The sequence below is a fragment of the Ranitomeya variabilis genome, chromosome 1 (genome assembly GCF_051348905.1).
Source record: "Ranitomeya variabilis isolate aRanVar5 chromosome 1, aRanVar5.hap1, whole genome shotgun sequence".
In the NCBI taxonomy this organism is placed as follows: Eukaryota; Metazoa; Chordata; class Amphibia; order Anura; family Dendrobatidae; genus Ranitomeya; species Ranitomeya variabilis.
In genome coordinates, this window is record NC_135232.1 from 660,968,962 (window position 1) to 660,991,757 (window position 22,796).

At 45.0% G+C, this 22,796-nt stretch overlaps 1 protein-coding gene and 1 long non-coding RNA gene across 4 annotated transcripts in view; one reads left to right on the top strand and one right to left on the bottom strand.

Moving 5' to 3' along the window:
• PLEKHD1 (pleckstrin homology and coiled-coil domain containing D1) overlaps positions 1 to 22,796 on the top strand; it is a 63,513-nt gene that overhangs the window by 35,747 nt on the left and 4,970 nt on the right. For all 3 annotated transcript variants that reach the window (XM_077263258.1, XM_077263266.1, XM_077263275.1), the window contains 4 exons: positions 1,132 to 1,304; positions 6,207 to 6,339; positions 7,663 to 7,807; positions 9,881 to 10,024. In XM_077263258.1, coding sequence (XP_077119373.1) covers positions 1,132 to 1,304; positions 6,207 to 6,339; positions 7,663 to 7,807; positions 9,881 to 10,024 — 595 coding nt within the window. The remainder of the gene's footprint in view (positions 1 to 1,131; positions 1,305 to 6,206; positions 6,340 to 7,662; positions 7,808 to 9,880; positions 10,025 to 22,796) is intronic.
• LOC143775305 (uncharacterized) lies at positions 2,892 to 8,629 on the bottom strand. The gene is made up of 3 exons (XR_013215619.1): positions 8,374 to 8,629; positions 7,169 to 7,262; positions 2,892 to 3,207 (listed from the first exon to the last, which is right to left on the bottom strand). It is a non-coding gene; the product is annotated as an uncharacterized LOC143775305 (long non-coding RNA).

The window sequence follows — 22,796 nt, forward strand, 5'->3', positions numbered from 1 at the left end:
TAGTGGTCCTAAAAAAAATAACAAATGGAGGAAAAAAGAAAATTGTTTCTCTTATTGCACCAATATCAGCAAAAAAAAAAAGAAGATAATAAAAGACTGGGACATAAAAATGAAGCCTCGTGTGTCATGAAAACAAAAAAGGCAAAAAGATTACTTCAGTCTCCAAATGAGAACATTTTTTTTACTGCGCATTAATGTATGAAAAAAATACAAAAAATGCGCCTGGTCAGGAACGGAAGTAAATGACCCAGGCTTAAACTAGTTAATAAATTATTTCATGGACCAAGTCACCCGATCTCGCATCAAAGATGATTAAAAAGTCCAGATTAATTTAGCACTGTGCCATCTTTTTTAACAAAACTGTATTTTTGTAAACTATTCTGGAATGGAAAATGTTTGCTCTCTACTTAGGATTTGCCATTAGTAGGGTTGAGCGACCTTTAGTTTTTTAGGGTCGAGTCGGGTTTTGTGAAACCCGACTGTCTTAAAAGTCGAGTCGAGTGAAATCGGCCAACCACCGTGAAAAGTCGGGTTTCGGCCGAAACACGAAACCCAATGAGGGAAATTTTTTTTTTTTTTTTCTCTCTCTCTCTCTCTCTCTCTCTCTCTCTCTCTTCTATCCCAGCACAGAAAATTTCGTATTGCACATTCCAAATCCCTACTGCGCACAAGCGATAACATGACGATAGGCGTTCACTCCCCTAAGACCTATGTCATCACTCTGCCCACGCTCATTCATTGACTGAAAAAATGGCGCTAAACGCGTCATACGAAACGCGACTTTGGCGCCAAGATCGCGTACCGCATGGCCGACCCCGCACAGGGATCGGGTCGGGTTTCATGAGACGCCGACTTTGCCAAAAGTCGGCGACTTATGAAAATGAACGACCCGTTTCGCTCAACCCTAGCCATTAGTCTTCTTACGGCTCTTTGGTACCCCGCTCAAAATGATAGCATCCTGCACTAGTGACTTAAAGGAGCCTGTTGACTCATCGATTACATGTGCCATAAATAAATGTCCATTTGGTCCCAGCATTCAGACTCCTTTAATAAATAATACATGTAACCTAATACATAAATGTTGACTCTTTTGTTTTTAATACAGTGCACATATTTATTACTTATTGATAGGAGCTGTCTGTGGAGAAGCAGAAGGCTCTAGCTATATTGGAAGCCAGTCAGCATCCAGCTCATGCAGAAGGCAATCGCATGGAGAATCTTAGGCCAGGTGTACATGGCAACCTGCAGCAGATCGAGAACAAGATGCAGAGATTGCTAGAGGAAAAGCTTCAAGCTGAAAGCAGGTGCGTGGAGTTTGTGAGACCTCTCTAGAACGTAGAGACCAGAACCAGTGCAGGACAATGTTTAAGGCTGGGGTCACACTTAGCGTAAGACAATACGCCACGTATTATACGTCCGTACTACGGCCGTAATACAGAGAAATGTTCCCAAAATATTGATCCGTAGTCAGGGTGTGTCAGCGTATTTTGCGCATGGCATCCTCCGTATGTAATCCGTATGGCATCCGTACTGCGAGATTTTCGCGCAGGCTTGCAAAACCGACATCTAATGGATTTATGTGCTCTAATGTTCGGGAAAACATATACGGTATACAGTATATATATATAATGTCACCTTACAATAGCAAGGTGGCATTAACCCTTCATTACCCCATATCCCACCGCTACAGGGAGTGGGAAGAGAGTGGCCAAGTGCCAGAATAGGCGCATCTTCCAGATGTGCCTTTTCTGGGGTGGCTGGGGGCAGATGTTTGTAGCCAGGGGGGGGGCAATAACCATGGACCCTCTCCTGGCTATTAATATCTGCCGTCAGTCACTGGCTTTACCATTCTGGCGGAGAAAATTGCGCGGGAGCCCACGCCAATTTTTTCCACCATTTAACCCTTTATTTTAGCAGCTACAGCGCTGAAATTTTGCACATACACACTACTAACATTAGTAGTGTGGAATATGCAAAAAAAAAAGGGGATATGAGATGGTTTACTGTATGTAAACCATGTCTCATATCCTGTCGGGTTTGTGCAGGAGAAATGAAAAGCCGGCAATTGAATTACCGACTTTTCACTAACACCGCTGCGTATTTCTCGCAAGTCACACTGCTGGTCCGTGTGGAATCCGTATTTTTCTCGCCCCCATAGACTTTCATTGGCGATTTTTTTTGCGCAATATGCTGACAAACGCAGCATGCTGCGATTTTCTACGCCCGTACAACGCCGTATATTACGGATCCGTAATATACGCCTGATAGGACTACACCCATTGAGAATCATTGTGCCGTATGTAATGCGAGTTTTACGGACGTAGTTTCTGCGCTCTGACGTCCGTAAAACACGCATGTGTGACCCCGGCCTTATAGACACGCCAAACCTTTGTAGTTAGCAATCACAGGAAAAGGCAAAATGGGTAAGATACTTCTGCAGACTGGAAACATCAGGATCAAATAGACTATAATAATGGGGCTGCGGCGGTGATTTCCCTGACACCGGACTCCTATGGGTAAGAGCTAATGTAACTATGTGGGATGTTATGCACGCCGACTGGGCTAAAGGGTACCCTGTTGTGGACCTGGCACATTCCGCTAAGCTATTTATATAATGTAATAGGCTCTTTTACCTGAAACATGCACTATTAGCATTTTTTGGATTAATACTGTCTGTGTCATTGAGGTTTTCCCTGCTGTTATTTTTCAGTGTTCTCTGAAGGTCTCCTCATTGTCTCTAGTTATTAGTGTATATTAATTGTTCTGTACTTTTTAAAAAAAGATAAAAATTCTATTTTTTATCTTCTAAAATGGGACTGAAACTCCATGTGTTATTCTCCAGTCTTCAAATAGACTATACTAGCAAAGCCAAAAAAACTTTTATTTTCGATTCACAATGGATTATTAAAAGGTATTAATATATCCTGGCATTACATGTTGGTTTAAAAGGGGTTCTCCAAGGCGAAAAAAACATCAAAGGAAATGTCATTAGAAATAAATTCTTAAATTATTTTAATTAGCAAATTACACCTTTTCTTTAGGGAGGAAATCCGTATAGCATTAAAGGCCCGCCTGCTTGTTATACTGCGTCTTAGGCCAAGTTCACACAACCATATTTTCGGTCCGAAAGCTGGCGGCTCTCGGAACAATGTTATTCAATTGGGCTGTTCGGATGGGAGTTTTTTTCTCCACAAACTGAATCTGCGCCTGAAAACAAAAATGGCAGCATGAAGTAGTTTATTTGGTATATCACATGAAATTTGCCTTTCTATGAGTGTGCAAAAAAATCAGATCCCTGAAACCTTTGGATTTTTTCAGTCTGTTTGCATCATGTGCATAAGAAGTTGTGGCCTGTCTTTCCTTTGAGGCATTATATTGATGTGGTCACTCATGTCTGTGTGTCCATTAGTTGGGTCCAGTCTGTCTCAGCACTTAGCCACATGCATGTCACTTGGTAAGGTTTTTAATTTTAGAGTTAGGACTGTACCAATTATGGTCACCGTGAAGAGGCGGGATGGCTTTCGCATTTTTTTTTATAAAAAAACCCTATTATCTAAGTAGCATATATTATTTTCATGCACTATGCTGTTTATTTATTTACTGCAGGGTATTAAATCATTATGTTTCTGGCTTTGCTTTTTTATGTTCAGTGGCCAGTGTGAACGTGCGCTTACATGCTGCATGCACACCAGTTTACATCCCAGTTCACACCTTTGGGTTTTTCCCATAGGAATCAACCATACAGCATCTGATTTTTATGGATACGATGCACTTCTTTAACATAGGGAGATAAATTACAGACATTATTATTATCTGTTAAAGGGAACCTGTCACCCCAAAAATCGAAGATGAGCTGCAGCCACTGGCATCAGGAGCTTATCTACAGCATTCTGGAATGCTGTAGATAAGCCCCCGATGTTACCTGAAAGATGAGAAAAAGAGGTTAGATTATACTCACCTGGGGGGGCGGTCCGAACCGATGTGCGTCGCGGTCCGGTCCGGGGCCTCCCATCTTCTTACGATGACGTCCTCTTCTTGTCTTCCTGCCACGGCTCCGGCGCAGGCGTACTTTGTCTGCCCTGTTGAGGGCAGAGCAGAGTACTGCAGTGCGCAGGCGCCGGGCCTCTCTGACCTTTCCCAACACCTGCACACTGCAGTACTTTGCTCTGCCCTCAACACGGCAGACAAAGTACGCCTGCGCCGGAGGCGCAGTGTGCCGGAGGTGGAAGGTGCCGGACCGCGACGCCAATCGGACTAGAACCGCAGCAGGACCGCCCCCCCAGGTGAGTATAATTTAACCTCTTTTTCTCATCTTTCAGGATACATCGGGGGCTTATCTACAGTATTACAGAATACTGTAGATATGCCCCTGATGCCGGTGGCCGCAGCTCATCTTCGATTTTTGGGGTGACAGGTTCCCTTTAAGTCACTATGATATGTCAATGAAAAATTAAGGAAGAAATTCCTCTTTTAAAGAGAACTTGTTACCGGGTCAAAAGGGCCAGAGTTGTTTCTTTATTTTTGCTGCTCCCCTGATTATTCTGTTTTTTTGTTTGTTTTTTTCAAATCCATCATACGGTTCCAGAGATCTGGGCCATTATTTTTAGTGCTAATTTTAAATGACTACAAGGAGGCTTGGCTCACAGGGTAATTATGCAAGGCAGTCTAAAACACCCCCCCAGAGAATCCCTTGAGACACGCTCCCTTATAAAGACCATAAATAATAGCACTGCATAAAAAAGGCCCATATCTGTGGAACCGTATGGTGTTTAACCCCTTCACGACATGCCCCGTACTAGTACGGCACCTGTCGTGTCTCCCCCTTTGATGTGGGCTCCGGCGCTGAGCCCACAGCAAAGCCGGGACATGTCAGCTGTTTTGTACAGCTGACATGTGTGTGCAATAGCGGCAGATGGAATCGCGATCCACCTGCCGCTATTAACCAGTTAAATGCCGCTGTCAAACGCTGACAGTGGCATTTAACTTCCGCTTCCGGCCGCGCGGCTGGAAATGCGCGTATCGCCGACCCCGTCACATGATCAGGGGTCAGCGATGTGTTAGCATAGTAACCAGAGGTCTCCTTGAGACCTCTATGGTTAGTGATGCCGGCTTGCTGTGAGCGACACCCTGTGGTGGGCACTCATAGCAAGCCTGCAATTCAGCTACATAGGAGCAATCTGATGATCGCTGCTATGTAGCAGAGCCGATCAGGCTATGCCAGCTTCTACCTCCCATGGAGACTATTGAAGCATGGCAAAAGTAAAAAAAATGTTTTAAAAAATATGAAAAAAAAAATAAATAAATAAAAGTTGAAATCACCCCCCTTTCGCCCCATCCAAAATAAAACAATTAAAAAAAAATCAAACATACACATATTTGGTATCGCCGCGTTGAGAATCGCCCGATCTATCAATAAAAAAAAAGCATTAACCTGATCGCTAAACAACATAGCGAGAAAAAATTTGAAACACCAGAATTACGTTTTTTTGGTCGCCACGACATTGCATTAAAATGCAATAACAGGTGATCAAAAGAATGTATCTGCACAAAAGTGGCATCATTAAAAACGTCAGCTCGGCACGCAAAAAATAAGCCCTCAACCGACCCCAGATCATGAAAAATGGAGACGCTACGGGTATCGGAAAATGGCTCAATTTGTTTGTTTTTTTAGCAAAGTTTTGAATTTTTTTTTCACCACTTAGATAAAAAAAAACTTAGACATGTTTGGTGTCTATGAACTCGTAATGACCTGGAGAATCATAATAACAGGTCAGTTTTAGCATTTAGTGAACCTAGCAAAAAAGCCAAACAAAAAACAAGTGTAGGATTGCACTTTTTTTTGCAATTTCACCACTTTTCCCGTTTTCTAGTACATGACATGGTAAAACCAATGGTGTCGTTCAAAAGTACAACTCGTCCCGCAAAAAATAAGCCCTCACATGGCCATATTGACGGAAAAATAAAAAAAAGTTATGGCTCTGGGAAGGAGGGCAGCAAAAAACGAAAATGCAAAAACGAAAAAGGGCTGTGTCTTCAAGGGGTTAAAAAGAAACGAACAAATCTGGACTTCTCAGGGGAGCAGCAGGAATAAAACAGCACAAACTTGTGACAGGTCCCCTTTAAACTGGTTAATCTTCTAAATAATAATTAATGCTTCTGTAACTTATATTGAATTTCCGTATATTGTACTTTAATCTACTCCTCAGGATGAAGGAAAATGAAGAGCGGTTCAGATTATTGGAAGAGGAGAGGGCGTTCTACGTTTCAGAGTCTCAGGCCCTACAGAACTCATTAGCTGAACTCACAGTGGAGAAAGAACAAACAGAGAAAGAGTTAAAGGTAAAACCACGACTAATGCTAGAGTTAAATAATAGAAATGTGAACAGAGCCTTAGAAACATTGTGAAAAACTTGTTTTTATTGCCTTAAAGCTACCACTACCATTTTGTAATTGATACATATCATGAATAACTGTAAAAGTGAGAGGGGGTCTGCTCCTACTATATAGGTAACAAAAGTGTAATTAGAACAGACTAAAACTCGCCTAGAACCTGGAAAGTTTTTTTTTTTTTTTTTTTTAACCACAACTGTCTTAATAATTTGGGAAGTTTTGGAACCTGCATCGGCTTTATTCATAACTGTTGAGATTATATTCCGTGATTAAACTAGATTCTGAAGGGCCCCAATGCAGAATTGGACCTGGGCCACCACCTGCATTTTGGGTCCTTGAAGCATTCTAGAACCCACAAAAACATGCATATTTACCCATCATGTAATAATGTCCCCCGTCCTGTCTCCTTCCTATATTAATTTCCCCCATCTTGGCCCTTCCTGTAATAATGTTCCCCCATTTTATAACAATGACCCCATCCTGGGCCACTTCCTGGTATAAAGTCCTCCATCCTGAGCCTCTTCCAAGTATAATATACCCCATCCTGAGCCTCTTCCTAGTATATGATACCCCATCCTGAGCCTCTTCCTATTATAATGTTCCCCATCCTGGGCCCCTTCCTGGTATAATGTCCCATATCCTGGGCCACTTCCTGGTATAAAGTCATCCATCCAAGGGCCTCTTCCTGGTGTGATGTACCCCATCCTGGGCCCCTTCCAGCAATAATGTCCTTTGCTCTTCAGCACTTTTTAAAAATAAACAAAACAATTAATCTTACTTTCCCCCCTCTCCCACGACGCACGTCGTCCACTTCTATAGCCGGTGCAGGAGCAGACAGCTGACTTCCGCATGATATCTCTGTCATGTGCCACCTGTGACATAGAGATGGACGTCAGTTGCTGGCCTCTTATTGGCCAGTGGTGTGAATTGTAGTGCATGGAATCAGAGGGTCTCTGCACCGAACACATTTCAGCTGTATTTGCGTCTGAGGATGCACATCCAGATGAAATAGGTGCTGCGTCAGTGGGCCCCCCTCCAGCACGGGCCCTGTCGTGGTCGCACCCTCTGCGACCACGATCGTTATGCCCCTGATTATATTAGACTACAGTAGATTGTCCATACAAGTGTCGTTTCAGTTTTTTTCATTTCTGTCATTTAATTAGTGTTTTCTCACAATACATTTGTTAAAAGCATCTTTCTCACAGTGGGGATGTTCAGTGATGTCTGAGACTATTTACAGCTAGACTAATGCAATTCTATTTTTTCCATCAGCTGCAGTTGAAGGTTCAGCTGGACCTTGAGCGGAAGCTCCATGAAGCGGAGGAGGCTTTACGGAGGCTTGAAGCTGGCTTGAATTCCAGCATCTTAAACCAAGACAAAGAGGAAAAAATGAGGGCAGACGTCACTCATCTGAAGAGTAAGTGTAAGACCCATAATTTTTCACAAGAAAACGGTTCAAGTTTCATCAGTGCTTTGGATCTGAGTTTCATCAGTCATTTTTCACAGTGAATTTTTACTTTCAGTGATTTTCAATTATGGAAAAAAAATGACAAAGCTTCTCCTATAGATTATAATATTAATCATGGACAGCACGGGACTGTATAGTGATGCCATCCGTGTGCTGTTCATGATTTTTACAGACCCATAGACTTGTATTGGTAAATTAGATCAATGACTCTGATAAAATCGGACAGGTGAATATCTGTATAATCTATAATGGGAACGTGTTCTATCTGCGAAAACTGCAGAAAACTGAAAACTACAGATCAGACCACGTAAGTGACTTACAGACATCTGAATGTGGCGTAAGGTAGACAAAGTGTTGTAAAGTTGTAGTTTAAAATATCAAATTGATTTTACATTTGATTGATTTAATTAATTACTTGTAATGGCATGTGAGGTTTTTATTCCTATACACTTTAGATAGATGTCGGCCAAATAACAGTTCAGCTGATTGGATGGCAGATATCTCGCCAGACTTACCCATATACAGGAGCACTCGCTCTGTCAATTGCGCCTGTGTTCTCCATGTCAGAGCCGCTGCTGGACATCTCTGGTGGCGGTTTATGTCTTAGGGAATAAAAGAATTAGCAGTCTGGAATTAGACATGTCGGATCCTTATCACCCCAAACAACATCTGTTAGATGCCATCATAGTTATTAGACTGTCGGCTGAACCCATCAATGTTGGCAAGTTTGGTCGACATAAGTCTAAAGTGTATGGGGGCTTTTAGGCTGGTGTTATCCACCTGTAGTATGGTTCTGACCCTGGTGAAGAGTTTCATACTTCATACTGTGTCACTGGTGTACAACAGTATCCAAGAGTGCATTTGCCTAAAGCTGTTGTGGAAAGCCAAACTGAAATTCTGTGCCACTAGTTGGGGAAATAGCTCAAAAGAATTAATGCCAGGATGCTACTCACCCTACTGAAATGTGACAGATATGTATACAAGGCCTGGGTGAAAGGCCATAATGGTCACCAGACTTTACCCAGATTGACTTTACCTTTATTATGAATGATTAGGTATATTCAAGAAAACTATTAAAAGTTGATAAAAACCAAACCAATCATCTTTCTTCCATCTCATTTAATGCCCCTACCCAATCTATTTATTACTATAAACGAGATCATGCTTTCCTGCTGCCTCAGAGTAACCCTTGATTCTGCCATGCCTTTAAAATCATACATCCAAGCCCTTACCACTTCCTACCACCTCCAAAAATATTCACAGAATTTGTCTTTTCCTCAACTCTCAATTTACTGAAATATTAGTGCATGCCCTCATCATCTCCCGCCTCGACTACTGTACCATCCTCCTCTGTGGCCTTCCAACTAACAATCTTACAATCTTGCACTCTTGCACTTTTCTGTTCTTCCTTAACTCTGATGTCCAATTAATCCACCACTCTCCTTGCTACTTGTCCTCCTCTCCTCTCTGCAAATCCCTTCACTGGCTCCCAAATTCCCAATGGTAACAGTCTAAACTACTAATAGTGACCTACAAGACCGTCCGTCTCCTCAATATATCTCCTAAGTAATCTCCTCATACCTTCCCACACATAATCTCTGGTCCTTACAACACCTCCTCTCCTCCACTCTCTTACTTTCCTCGCCCAAGCACATTCAAGACTTCTCCCAAGCATCCCCCATCCTCTGGAATTCCATGAGCAAACACGTCCGATTATTCACCATACTCGGGACCTTCAGACAAAACTTAAAAACTCATCTCTTCAAGAAAGCTTATAGCCTGCAATGACCCCACTGTCATTTCACCATCACTGGAGCTTCAGCAACCCCCAAACCTACTGTCTCCTTCCCATTTTTCCTGGTAGACTGTAAAGCCACAAGGGCAAGGTCCTGTCACCCTTTGTACCAGTCTGTCACTGTTATTTTGTTCATTGAATCCATTCCCCTGTATATGAAATGCACTTGAGAAAGCACTGACTAACTGTCCTGAACATTTACTCTGTCTGATCTGAATTCTCTTTAGAGTTTTTTGAAGAATGCATCAGGAATTCGGAGATTGAGGCAATGAAGCCTGCAATAATGAAGAATTCTGTATACGTGCCAAGAGCAGCAACCAGACGCATCAAAAGCTGCCGCTTTCACCAACAGAGGCCAAATTTCTCTCACTGTGAGTCATTGACTGGCAGTATTTATTATAGGGAATGTTTAGTATGAATGTCATAAATGGATAACCAGGAATTTGTGTGGGACTCCAAATACCAGCCATTGATAATATCTATCAACGTGCTTTAAAACCATGAATGTTCCTTTTAAGTATTAGTATAACTGCACTCATTTAGCCTATGACACTAATGCCCCAATTCATTAAGATTGGTGTTTTGTGTTTCGTTACTATTAATGAAGGGAGCGGTGTACTAAGAGCTGCAAAATTCATTAAGCATGCGCATCTTAGTTACTGTGCGCCTCCGCCAAAAATATTACTCCAGTCCGGAGCTAGCACACATTTCTGGCATCATTTACTTTGGTGATATAATGTATAGTGAATTTGTTATTTGAAGTGCATTAAAAAAAACTGGATTACTCCTCCTAATCACACTTGTAGTTTTGGTATGCAATTGGACAAATTGACCCAGGTGGTATTAGGCAATAATGATCTTAATAAGCCAAGTGTTCATGATGATATTTATCTTGAAAAACCAACTGAGCATAGTACAGTCCAGCCAGCTAGACCTGTGCAGTTTGCCCCAAGAAAACTCCGTCCGGTGAAACCCAAGGTCGGGATTTACCGTTGTGCTATTTTAAGTGGATTATGTGAGTATAATAAGTATCTTATCTTGGATAAGTGAACCTCGATCGGCTGCCCTATGGTCAATTGCTTTTTCACGTTAAATATCATCTTGAACACTTGGAGGATTACAATCATTATTGCTTAATAACGCCTGGACCGTTTTGTCCATCAGTATACCGACAATACAAATGTGGTAAGGAGGAGTAATCCAGGATTTTTTTGGCACGTAATTCAAAGCTAAAATGCAATTTATTTTTCCTTTTGGGCTGCTTTTCTGACCTTCCCAATCCGATCTTATATTTTTATATGTTTGGAGTGTGCTTGACATTACTTAGAAATGGGATCTTTGTAGTTTACCTGTGTGTTCTTCAGTACAGATTTCTAAAACCTTGTGGAATTCATGCAGAAAGTACCATATCTTGTAAATTTGTGTAATTTTTCATTATACAAATAATACCATTTATTTGCTAAAGCCAGAATAAGGACACTCGCTCATCAAAAAATGTAAAACCCTTTATAGTAGCTAAAAAATACATTAGATTTCTAAAATGTCACTCACATATTCATTACTGTAATGAGCAGTAACGGTGACCGCTCAGTACAGGAAGAAGCTGCCGGCGCCGGGGAAGCAGGGACTGCACAGCGCCAGGAGCAGGTGAGTATAACGGGGAGGGGAGCGCAGCGCGATATTCACCTGCTCCTCGTTCCAGGTGCCGCTCCGTCTTCAGCGTCTTCTGCAGTGACGCTGAGGTCAGAGGGCGCGGTGACGTGGTTAGTGCGCGCCCTCTGGGCCTGAACGTCAGTGCAGGAGACGCTGAAGATGGAGCTGCGGCTGGAACGATAAGCGGTGAATATTGAAAGTGCCGGAGGCCTGAGCGACGAGAGGTGAGTATGTGAATTTTTTTTTTTATCGCAGCAACAGCAAATGAGGCAAGCGTCTGTATGAAGCATCTTATGGGGCCATAACGTTTGTGCAGCATTATATGGGGCAAGTGTCTGTATGGGGCCATAATCAGCATTTGTGCAGCACTATATGGGGCAAGTGTCTGTATAGAGCATCTTATGGGGCCATAACGTTTGTGCAGCAGTATATGGGGCAAGTGTCTGTATGGGGCATCTTATGGGGCCATAACGTTTGTGCAGCACTATGTGGGGCAAGTGTCTGTATGGGGCCATAATCAACGTTTGTGCAGCATTATATGGGGCAAGTGTCTGTATGGAGCATCTTATGGGGCCATAATCAACATTTCTGCAGCACTATATGGCACAAATATCTTTATGGAGCATCTTATGGGGCCATAATCAACATTTGTGCAGCACTATATGGGGCAAGTGTCTTTATGGGGCCGTAATCAATGGTTGTGCAGCATTATATGGGGCAAGTGTCTGTGTGGGGCCATAATCAACGTTTGTGCAGCACTATATGGGGCAAATGTCTGTATGGAGCATCTTATGGGGCCATAACGTTTGTGCAGCACTATATGGGACAAGTGTCTGTATGGGGCCGTAATCAATGGTTGTGCAGCATTATATGGGGCAAGTGTCTGTGTGGGGCCATAATCAACGTTTGTGCAGCACTATATGGGGCAAATGTCTGTATGGAGCATCTTATGGGGCCATAACATTTGTGCAGCACTATATGGGGAAGTGTCTGTATAGAGTATCTTATGGAGCCATAATTAATGTTTGTGCAGCACTATATGGGGCAAGTGTCTATATGGAGCATCTTAAGGGGCCATAATCAACATTTGTGCAGCACTATATGGGGCAAATATCTATATGGAGCATCTTATGGGGCCATAATCAACATTTCTGCAGCACTATATGGCGCAAATATCTTTATGGAGCATCTTATGGGGCCATAATCAAATTTCTGCAGCACTATATGGCGCAAATATCTTTATGGAGCATCTTATGGGGCCATAATCAATGTTTCTGCAGCACTATATTGGGCAAATGTGTCTATGGAGCATCTTATGGGGCCATTATTAACCTTTATGCAGGATTATATGGGGCTCCTGATTCAATATGGATATTCAAAAACACTTAACCTACTGATGTCTCAATTAATTTTACTTTTATTGGTATCTATTTTAACATTATGGGGATTCAGGAATGTACTGTACCTTGGCTTGGTCATACAGTTTCAATAGAGTTAAGGTTCAAATGGGGGAGGTTGGGGGGGGGGGCGCCAAACTGATCCTTTGCCCCGGGTGCAGGAAAGGCTAGATACACCTCTGCCGTTTGGTCATTTGTATATCATTAATTTCTTCGATCCCTGTATTGCGAGAAATACAATGGCTTAGTTTAAGAAAATTTTCTATTTTGGGTTTCATTTAATTTAATTAGTTATTTTGTTCAAGAAGTAGGGGCTAGTTCTATCCAAGACCAGCAGTTTACAAATTGACGAGATGGGTTTAGAGAAGGATGATTTACATTTAATGCGTTTCCTGAAAAGGTTTTCTCTGGTAACTGGGGCAAACCTTGTTGGACCCGCACCAATCAGCAAGAAGGGAAACTTTTATCCCTATTATGAAATGGAGCAACAGGTCTGGATTAGTTCTCAGTAGGGCGACCGTAAAAAGCCAAATACGGCTCTTTGTCACTCCACAGGCAATGACTGAAGTACCTTGCGAGTGTGACGCTGAGTCACTTCTCATGGACAAGCCTTGAGTCCAGATAGTCAAGGAGGTCAAAAGCCAGGAGGGTACATAATAAATATAAGAAAGAGACAAAGGTGTAGTCAAGTAACCGACCAAGGTCAAAATATCAGGAGGATAGCGGATCAGAGCAAAGGAGTTAAACAGAAGAAGGGTCAGAAAGAGATCCAAGGTCAGGCAATGAAAGATCATCAAGAAAACCACTAGGCACAGGGAAAACCAACCACACTCAGCTGAAGCTATGTCTGGCAGAGGGCTGGGACTAACAGCCCAGCTAAATAGCCAGGTACCTTCAGTCTCAGATTGGATGGTTGAGCTGTAAATCAAAACACCGACAGCTAAGCAAGCCCCTGCACCACACTGGACACTGAGCTGTCAATCAAGTACTGACCAGATTCTGTACCAGATTGGATGGCTGAGCCGCCAGCAACTGCATCCCAGATACACTGAGGGGTGGAATTGTTACAGTGAGCATGGACACTGCTGCTCCATTCTAAACGGAAAAAAGTTCCCCTGTCAGTCAATCTGTACAGGTCCCACTGATCAAGAAGTTATTATCTATCACAGATAACCACTTTAAAGGCCCCGTCTCACATAGCGAGATCGCTAGCGAGATCGCTGCTGAGTCACAAGTTTTGTGACGCAACAGCGACCTCCATAGCGATCTCGCTATGTGTGACACGTACCAGCGATCAGGCCCCTGCTGTGAGATCGCTGGTCGTGTCGGAATGGCCTGGACCTTTTTTCGGTCGTTGAGGTCCCGCTGACATCGCTGAATCGGTGTGTGTGACACCGATCCAGCGATGTCTTCACTGGTAACCAGGGTAAACATCGGGTTACTAAGCGCAGGGCCGCGCTTAGTAACCCGATGTTTACCCTGGTTACCAGCGTAAATGTAAAAAAAAACAAACAGTACATACTCGCCTTCTGATGTCCGTCAGGTCCCTGGCCGTCTGCTTCCTGCTCTCACTGACTCCCGGCCGTACAGTGAGAAGTGAGAGCACAGCAGTGACGTCACCGCTGCGCTCTGCTCTCACTGTACGGCGGCTCAGTCAGAGCAGGAAGCAGACGGCAAGGGACCTGACGGACATCAGAAGGCGAGTATGTACTGTTTGTTTTTTTTGGTAACCAGGGTAAACATCGGGTTACTAAGCGCGGCCCTGCGCTTAGTAACCCGATGTTTACCCTGGTTACCCGGGTGCTGCAGGGGGACTTCGGCATCGTTGAAGACAGTTTCAACGATGCCGAAGTCGTTCCCCTGATCGTTGGTCGCTGGAGAGAGCTGTCTGTGTGACAGCTCCCCAGCGACCACACAACGACTTACCAACGATCACGGCCAGGTCATATCGCTGGTCGTGATCGTTGGTAAATCGCTTAGTGAGACGGGGCCTTAAGTCTTTAAAGAGAAATTACATTGTGCTTCAAGATAATTTGATCTATTGGGACTGTCTTGTGATGAAAACATTGCTCTGTAATTTATTTGTAAGTTTCCAAAACTTATTAAAAATTATTGTTAGGATGAGAGTTTCACAGCAAATTGAGGGGAGAAAATTGTAATTTTATTGGTTAATGTGGTAGCTACCAATGGATTTGATCTCTTTCTAGGGGTTATTTTCTTATTTTTATTTCTTCAAATTAGATTTGTAACATCTCCTTTACAGGATTATTTTTCTAGGTCTTGCCATAATTGCCAATGTGGTGTTTTATGACAAGAATTCTGTTTAGGCTAAAAGCTTGTTGGTACTTTTCTATATCTAGCACATCAATACCGCCATTATTCTTACTACTTATCAAATGCTAATGTTTGATACTATGAAAGATGAATCATGCATTTCTTGAATTTGCAGAAACAGTGAGGGGTAATCTCAGTTTGTAAAGTTTTCTAAAAAAAATAGAGAGCTTTGGACATTATAGTCATTTCATTATTATTTTTTGGGCAATGTTTACAAATCTTTCAGTTTATTGCATAATGGCGTTAAGTTAACATCTCTTTAGGGATATCACAAATTTTAACACCTAGACAAGTACTTTTTTTTTGTTGTGATTTATATGTGGAATTTGTAATTGCATATATCCAAATGTTGTTCGGGTTTTAAAAAAAAGTGGATTTAAAGGGAACCAGTCTGCAGGATTGTGCACAGTAACCTACACACACTGTCAGGTCGACGCTGTTATACTGAACAATATGATACCTCGGGTGATGAAATCCGTCTTATGGTTGTTGTTTAATCTTTATTTTCAGTTTTGTGTTAATGATATTCTCGTGCCCTTAGGTGGGGTTGGTGTATGTGGTGCTCTGATTAGATATTCATAATGCAGACTGCTGACAGGTCACTGCTCTCTCACTGACCTGCAGGGCCACCATCAGGGCATGACAGCCATTACTGGAGTATGGGGCCCGGTGATGAGGAACAAAAAGGGGGGCCCCTGGCAGCCTGGTCCGTGCTCCGCTCGGGCCCCCCTGACATTTTATTCAGGCTGCCTGCCACTGTGTAATGCAGCGGAAATGAGCGTGCCGTAACTTTAAGCCGCTGCACGCGGCCCGGTGCATCATGGGCGTGTGACGTCACACGATGCCCTGCTCCACTTCCTCATTCCGGAGCAGAGCAACGTGCGGTGTGCCACGTGGCTGCGGACGGCGGAGGAGCAGACGGTGGAGCAGAAGAGGCAGGCGGCAGCGGGGGACCACCGGACGACGTGGGACCGGATGCGGTGACGGGGGACACTGGCAGGACGGGCCGGGGTCGACGTGCAGGCTGCTGCAGCTGCAAACCGGCCGAGCAAGTGGAGGCGGCGGGCGAGCAGGGTGAGTACAGTACAGTGAGGCGTGCCGCGCGGCGTGAGCTGGGGGTGGGGGGGTTTGCTTGCCCAGATTAAAACAGGGCCCGGGGGTGGGGGGTTTGCTTGGCCGGATTCAAACAGGGCCCGGGGGCGGGGGGGTTTGCTGCCCGACTGGGGGCAGAGATGCTGGACACGCTGGGGCAGAAATGCTGGACACGCTGGGGCAGAAATGCTGGACACGCTGGGGCAGAAATGCTGGACACATGGGGGCAGAAATGCTGGACACGCTGGGGCAGAGATGCTGGACACCCTGGGGGCAGAGATGCTGGACACCCTGGGGGCAGAGATGCTGGACACCCTGGGGGCAGAGATGCTGTACACCCTGGGGGCAGAGATGCTGTACACCCTGGGGGCAGAGATGCTGTACACCCTGGGGGCAGAGATGCTGTACACCCTGGGGGCAGAGATGCTGTACACACTGGGGGCAGAGATGCTGTACACACTGGGGGCAGAGATGCTGTACACCCTGGGGGCAGAGATGCTGTACACCCTGGGGGCAGAGATGCTGGACACCCTGGGGGCAGAGATGCTGTACACACTGGGGGCAGAGATTCTGGACACACTGGGGGCAGAAATGCTGGACACACTGGGGGCAGAGATGCTGGACATTGGGGGCAGAGATGCTGGACATTGGGGGCAGAGATGCTGGAGACACTGGGGGCAGAAATGCTGGAGACACTGGGGGCAGAACGGAGATATGCGCATGATTGGAGACACGGGGCAGAATGAAACACATGGGGGCATGATTGGAGACACTGGGGGCAGGATTGGAGACAGATCATGCAGGATCATGGGGCAGGATGGATACGATGGAGAAAGATGGGGCAGGATGGGGAGATCATATGGGGCAGGATGGGGAGATCATATGGGGCAGAATGAATAATCATGAGGGCAGGATGCGAGAACATATGGCTGGAGCCAGGAATGAGACACACAGGGCCAGGATGGGGGATATTATTACCATAAGGGCTAATTAAGGGATATTATTACTGCAGTGGTGTATTTATATTATTTTTTGAGTACACTGTTTTAAATGGGGGGGGGGGTCCTGTTACTGTGTAGAGTGATACTATGTCGCCTTTTCTTCTTCATGTGGTGTAATGTAGAAGTTGGGGAAAAATTAAGTAATGTGTTCTGCAAGCGGAGCTCGAGATAACTGTGTTATTTCGTGCAGAGACAAGTCCTGGCTGGAAGAAGTGATGGCGGTATGCGCTGGATGAAAGATGAAAGATGAAGGACTTAACTTAGAGACGTCACTGGTGAGTCAGTGTGTTACCTATACACTGACACTATATACTGTATACAGAGCTCCTGTGTATAATGTCACCAGTGATCACTGTATTACCTGTACACAGACACTGTATGCTAAGTACAGATCTCCTGAGTATAATGGCACTTATGGTGATGGTATTGTGTTTTTTTTTATTACTGATCAGTATTGTAGTATTCGGTCACTCTGTGGTGGCAATATGTGGTCTGGTCATGGTGCGGTGGTATTTGTTCCTTGTATGTGATATTATTCGGTCACTGGTGGTAATATGTGGTCTGGTCATGGTGCGGTGGTATTTGTCCCTTGTATGTGCTATTTGGTCACTATGTGGTAATAATATGGTGTCTGATCATGGTGTTGTGGTATTTGTTCCTTGTATGTGATGTTATTCGATCACTGTGGCGGTAATATGTGGTCTTGACATGGTGTAGCGGTATTTGTTCCTTGTATGTGATATTGTTGGTCATTTTAAAAATTGAAAAATAAATAAAAATATACCTAAATTGTATTGCATATTTTAACAAATATTTAATAGGTTACAGCAGAGTAGGGCCCGGCCAAAAGTGTCTACCGTGTTATGGTGGCGGCTTAAAAAATCTTTTGGCCGAAGCAAAAGCTGCCAGCTATATGTGTGATCTGATGATGGGAACTGTTAATGTGTGATAGGTGAGAAGTGGAGTTTTTCCAAGAGAGAGCCGTGGGACTGTGGACAGTTCGAGGGGTGGAGCGTGGAGGCGGGGCTGGGGTGGAGCCTGGGCGGAGTCTCAAGGGGGCCCCGAAAAATTTACCAGTATGGGGCCCCGAAATTTCTAGTGGCAGCCCTGCTGACCTGCCCCTAGTTTGCATAATGAATACCATCACATACTGAATTTAAAAAAAAATGCTTCTGCAGGCAGGTGCTGGCCATGGCACCTGCGCTGCAGCATAACCGCATGGTTAATGTAAACTTTTATCCCTTTTGCAGATTTACTTGAGAAAAAAAAAACTAATTTTGAAATTGTCGCCGCTGCGCTTGCGCAGTAGCAGCTATTGGTTTGTATAGCGATCCGATAGCTGCTGTTGTTTAGGTGCCAGCTGCGCCATCTTGCTGGAGAAGAAAAAAAATGTCCTTCACCAAGATGGTGCTGCTCGTGCCTGCGCAGTAGCAGTTCTCGGCGATCTTCTAGAGCTGCTACTGCGCAGGCACGGGCAGCGCCATCTTGGAGGAGGACTTTTTTCTTCTCCAGCAAGATGGCGCCGCCGACACCTGCGCAACAGCAGCTATCGGATCTCTAGAATCTTAGAGGACACAAGGTTGCAGTCTCTTTACCTTTTACTGGTGGTTTACGGCCACAGTCCAGGGTACCGGTAACAGGTGATGGTGAGGTCCGGTCAGCCTGGAAGCGATTAGGAGTCCCCCTTTCAGGTGAAGTTGGAAGCCTTCCTTCCTGCGCTGTAGTGTGAGTCCCTCGCTGCCTTTGGCTCCACACAAGGTCCTCTCTCTGTCCTATAGGTAGGACAGTACCCGCATGGCAGGCAACGCAAGCCTTTTTACAGGTGTCTCTGGTTACGACTCCGGGCTCTATATGTTGCTGTGCCTTCAGGTGTGGTTGTGGACAGACGACCTGAAATCTTCTGCCCTCCGGTTTCTGCTGTGGGGCATACAGTCCCACACAGCCTCGGACTCCTGGTGTCCGGTTCCTGCGCTTCATCGTGGAGGGAGCTCAGTTGCAGCTCCCCTCCAGCTCCTCACTTCTCCTGTGCTTCTTCTCCCCTCACACGTTCTACAGACTACTCTGTCTGACTCCTCCACTCCAGTCAGGAGCTGCAGAACCTCGTGTCTGCACGGTTCGAGCTCTCTTGCTCACACTCCTCTCTCCTCATACTCCCTCCTCAGACTAACTAACTCCTCCCCCAAGCCAGAACATATAGATAGGGACGCTCCCCTGAAACCGGGTCTAGAGCTCCCCCTTCTGGCCTGGAATCAGAACATGTTGAATGTATGTGCTACCTGTTAAAGGGATCCTCCTCGCTTCCAAGCATGCCATCAACGTCCTCGAAAGGAAGGCAACACTACTGTAACAACCGGCTTCCTGGGGTATTACAAATATCTAAGCACCACATACCCCAGCCGTGCCTTAGGGCACGAGAATCTCATTAACACAAAACCGAAAATAAAGATTAAGAAACAGCCACAAGATGGATTTCATCAACCAAGGTATCATTTTATTCAGTATAATGGCGCCGACATGAGTGTGTAGGTTACTATGCATAACCCTGCTGACAGGTTTCCTTTAAATCTATACTACATAAGAGTAAACCAGAATATAGGACATACATGGAGAAGCATCCAATCAGAGGATGAGAACTAACAGCATTTTTCTACAAATGAAAAAAATAAATACTGTATATACTCGAGTATAAGCCAAGGTACCTAATTTTACCACAAACAACTTATTGACTCGAGTATAAGCCGGGTATGCATTGTCCCCTCATCCATATCCTGTTATGCACGGCCTCCTCATCCCCATCCTTGTATGCATGGCCCTCTCATCCTCATGCTGGTCTGCATGGCTTCTCATCCCTATCTTGGTGTGCATGGCCTCCTCATCCCCATCCTGGTTGGCATAACCCCCTCATCCCCATCCTGGTTTGCATGGCTCCTCATCCCTATCCTGGTATGCATGGCCCCCTCATCCCGATCCTGGTCTGCATGGCTCCTCATCCCTATCTTGGTACATATGGCCCCTCATCTTTATCCTGGTCTGCATGGCTCTTCATCCCTATCCTGGTATGCATGGCCCCCATCAAAAACATTAAAAAAAACCCATCCTACTTACCTTCCTGCGCTCCCTCGTAGAGTCTTGTTCTGATGCCAGCAGCTGATTTATGCTTGTAAGCAGTGCATGCCAGTGACTTCATATGCTGCTTACAAGCATAGGACAGCTGCCTGAATACTCACTGCTCTCCACACCGAGACTATATGTGTGGAGAGCAGTGAGTATTCATTGCTATTTAGTAGCATGCACAGTGTTAACTGCAGCCGGCAGCGGCTGGGTGATTACATGTGCCCACTACTTAAGAGAATGAATATTCACTGCCCTCCATGCCCATGGGAGTGGAGAGAAGTGAATATTCATTTCTCTTAAGTAGGAAGCAAACGTGATCGTGCGGCGGCTGTGACTACTCTGCCTGCTGTTACATAGAAAGTAATACTTGCTTCCAGCGCAGTGAATATTAATTTCTCTCTAGCAGCAGGCACAGGCTTTAGCCTCTGCCACTCCTCCATCTTCTGGGACCCTCACTTGAGTATAAACCAAGAGGGGCATTTTCAGCACAAAAAAGTGCTGAAAAACTCAGCGTATACTTGAGTATATACGGTAAATAAAAACGTAAAAGAATGTTACAGATTTAGCCCAGACTTGAGCTCTCGCTATGAAAGCCTTCTGTTCCGCATGCTTATGGGGGGAGACAAGATGGTATGTTTTCACTTTTATCAGTTCATGGCCTCTAGGAGGATTTGGCTTTAGGATTTGGATTTAGGATTTCATAGCAGAAGCTTTGTGACCACTCTCTCTCTTATTTGACAGCAGCAGGCAGTGACCCTGACAGGTGGGTTCACAACAAGCTTTGGCAGAAAAGTGTCAGATTATCTCACTGTAACCCTTTTCATGCCAAATCTACTGACTCATCAACTCCAGTTTCATCCTTCAATTTTAACATGAAAAAGCCAATTTTGTGTGTAAGAGATTGCATCCAAAATGGCATCATAAAAGAGAATAAATATTTTTTTTAGCTTTATTAAATAAATGGGCTGACTTAATTAGGGTGTAGGGAATCACGCTGAGCCGTAGGCAGCGTTCACACAGGCACTGGATTCTTGTGTCAAAACAGTGTGACGTTTATTTCCACAGGTTGCACAGTACCAAAACAAAACTATAAATATAAATATCTAGCCTTGTCCGAGCACTAACTAAACAGTATAGATCCTGGCTAGATCAGACACTGCTGAGTTAGCCCTAGTTCGGTCCCACAAAATAGCTATCCTCCACAGCAACCAGTGATACTTGTGGTTTGGTCTCTGGCTTGTCTCTCTCTTCAGCTACAACACAATCCATTGTGCTCAGGTTCCCCCAGCTGACTGACTGAAGTGAGCACCTAAGCTGGTTGTGTACACGTTATCCAGGTGAACCTGATCAGACCTGGCTTTGCTACATACCCCCTAAAGCTTGGGGCTAGCACCATCTGCCAACACACAGAGTCTACAGGGCTTTAAATTCACCCAAATTTAAAGGGAACCTGTCGCCCCCCCCCCAGGCGTTTTTAACTAAAAGAGCCACCTTGTGCAGCAGTAATGCTGCATTCTGACAAGGTGGCCCTTTTAGTTCTGTGTGCTGTAACTGCCGAAATAATCAGTTTTATAATTTGTCCAAAATACCTTTCTTCAGTCCTGGAGGCCGGCGTTTCCCCCCCTGCTTTAGACGCCACACAGCGATCACTCACATCTTCTTGGCGCCGGGTGCCGCCTCCTCACCGCTGTATTGAAATGATGCGGCACCTGCGCTCTTTTCTCCTTCCTTGGGCAGGCGCAGTGAGCGCTGGCCGTCTGTCCTCTGTGCGGCCGCCCTGCCTGTGAATCCCAACCCCGCAGTGTCTTATGATTTATTCATACTACGGGGCTGGGATTCCTGGGCATGCGCATTGCATGTGTAAGCCTCTCACCCTCTCCCACCGCCTGCTACAGCGTGTGCGTCCTCAGGTGATCCCTCCTCCGTGCCATCACCTGGAACCTTGCCAAATCCTCACAACTGGTGTGTGTGTGTGTAGCAGGCGGTGGGAGAGGGTGAGAGGCTTAGACACGCAATGCGCATGCCCAGGAATCCCAGCCCCGTAGTATGAATAAATCATAAGACACTGCGGGGCTGGGATTCACAGGCAGGGCGTACGTATGCACAGAGGACAGACGGCCAGCGCTCAGGAGAAAAGACCTCTGCTCATACAGGACAGTAACAACCAAACGAACAAAAGATGATTTTCAGGCCCAAGTGTGGTAAAAGAGTATATTTTTATTAAACAAAATTTAGATATACAAGAGTAAAAATGGTGGATAAGACCACAGTATGCAGTGCCCTAGAGTCCTGGTCGTTGCAGTACTGTGGCTCCGCCGCTAAGGGGAGCTATGGTACGTATGATGGCACTGAAGGAGTTCATCTGACCAGGTATCACATACACCAATACATTTCACAGTCTGGCCTCCAGGGGGAGCTAAGGGTACTATTCATTAGGCCACTCCTCACAGTCTGGTAAAACTGGGGGTTAGGCAGGAAGTTAGAGAGAACGCTGACTGGGTTGGAACCAGGCAACACCTTGTGGCAGAGGGTGTTGCAGGGGAAGATTCGGT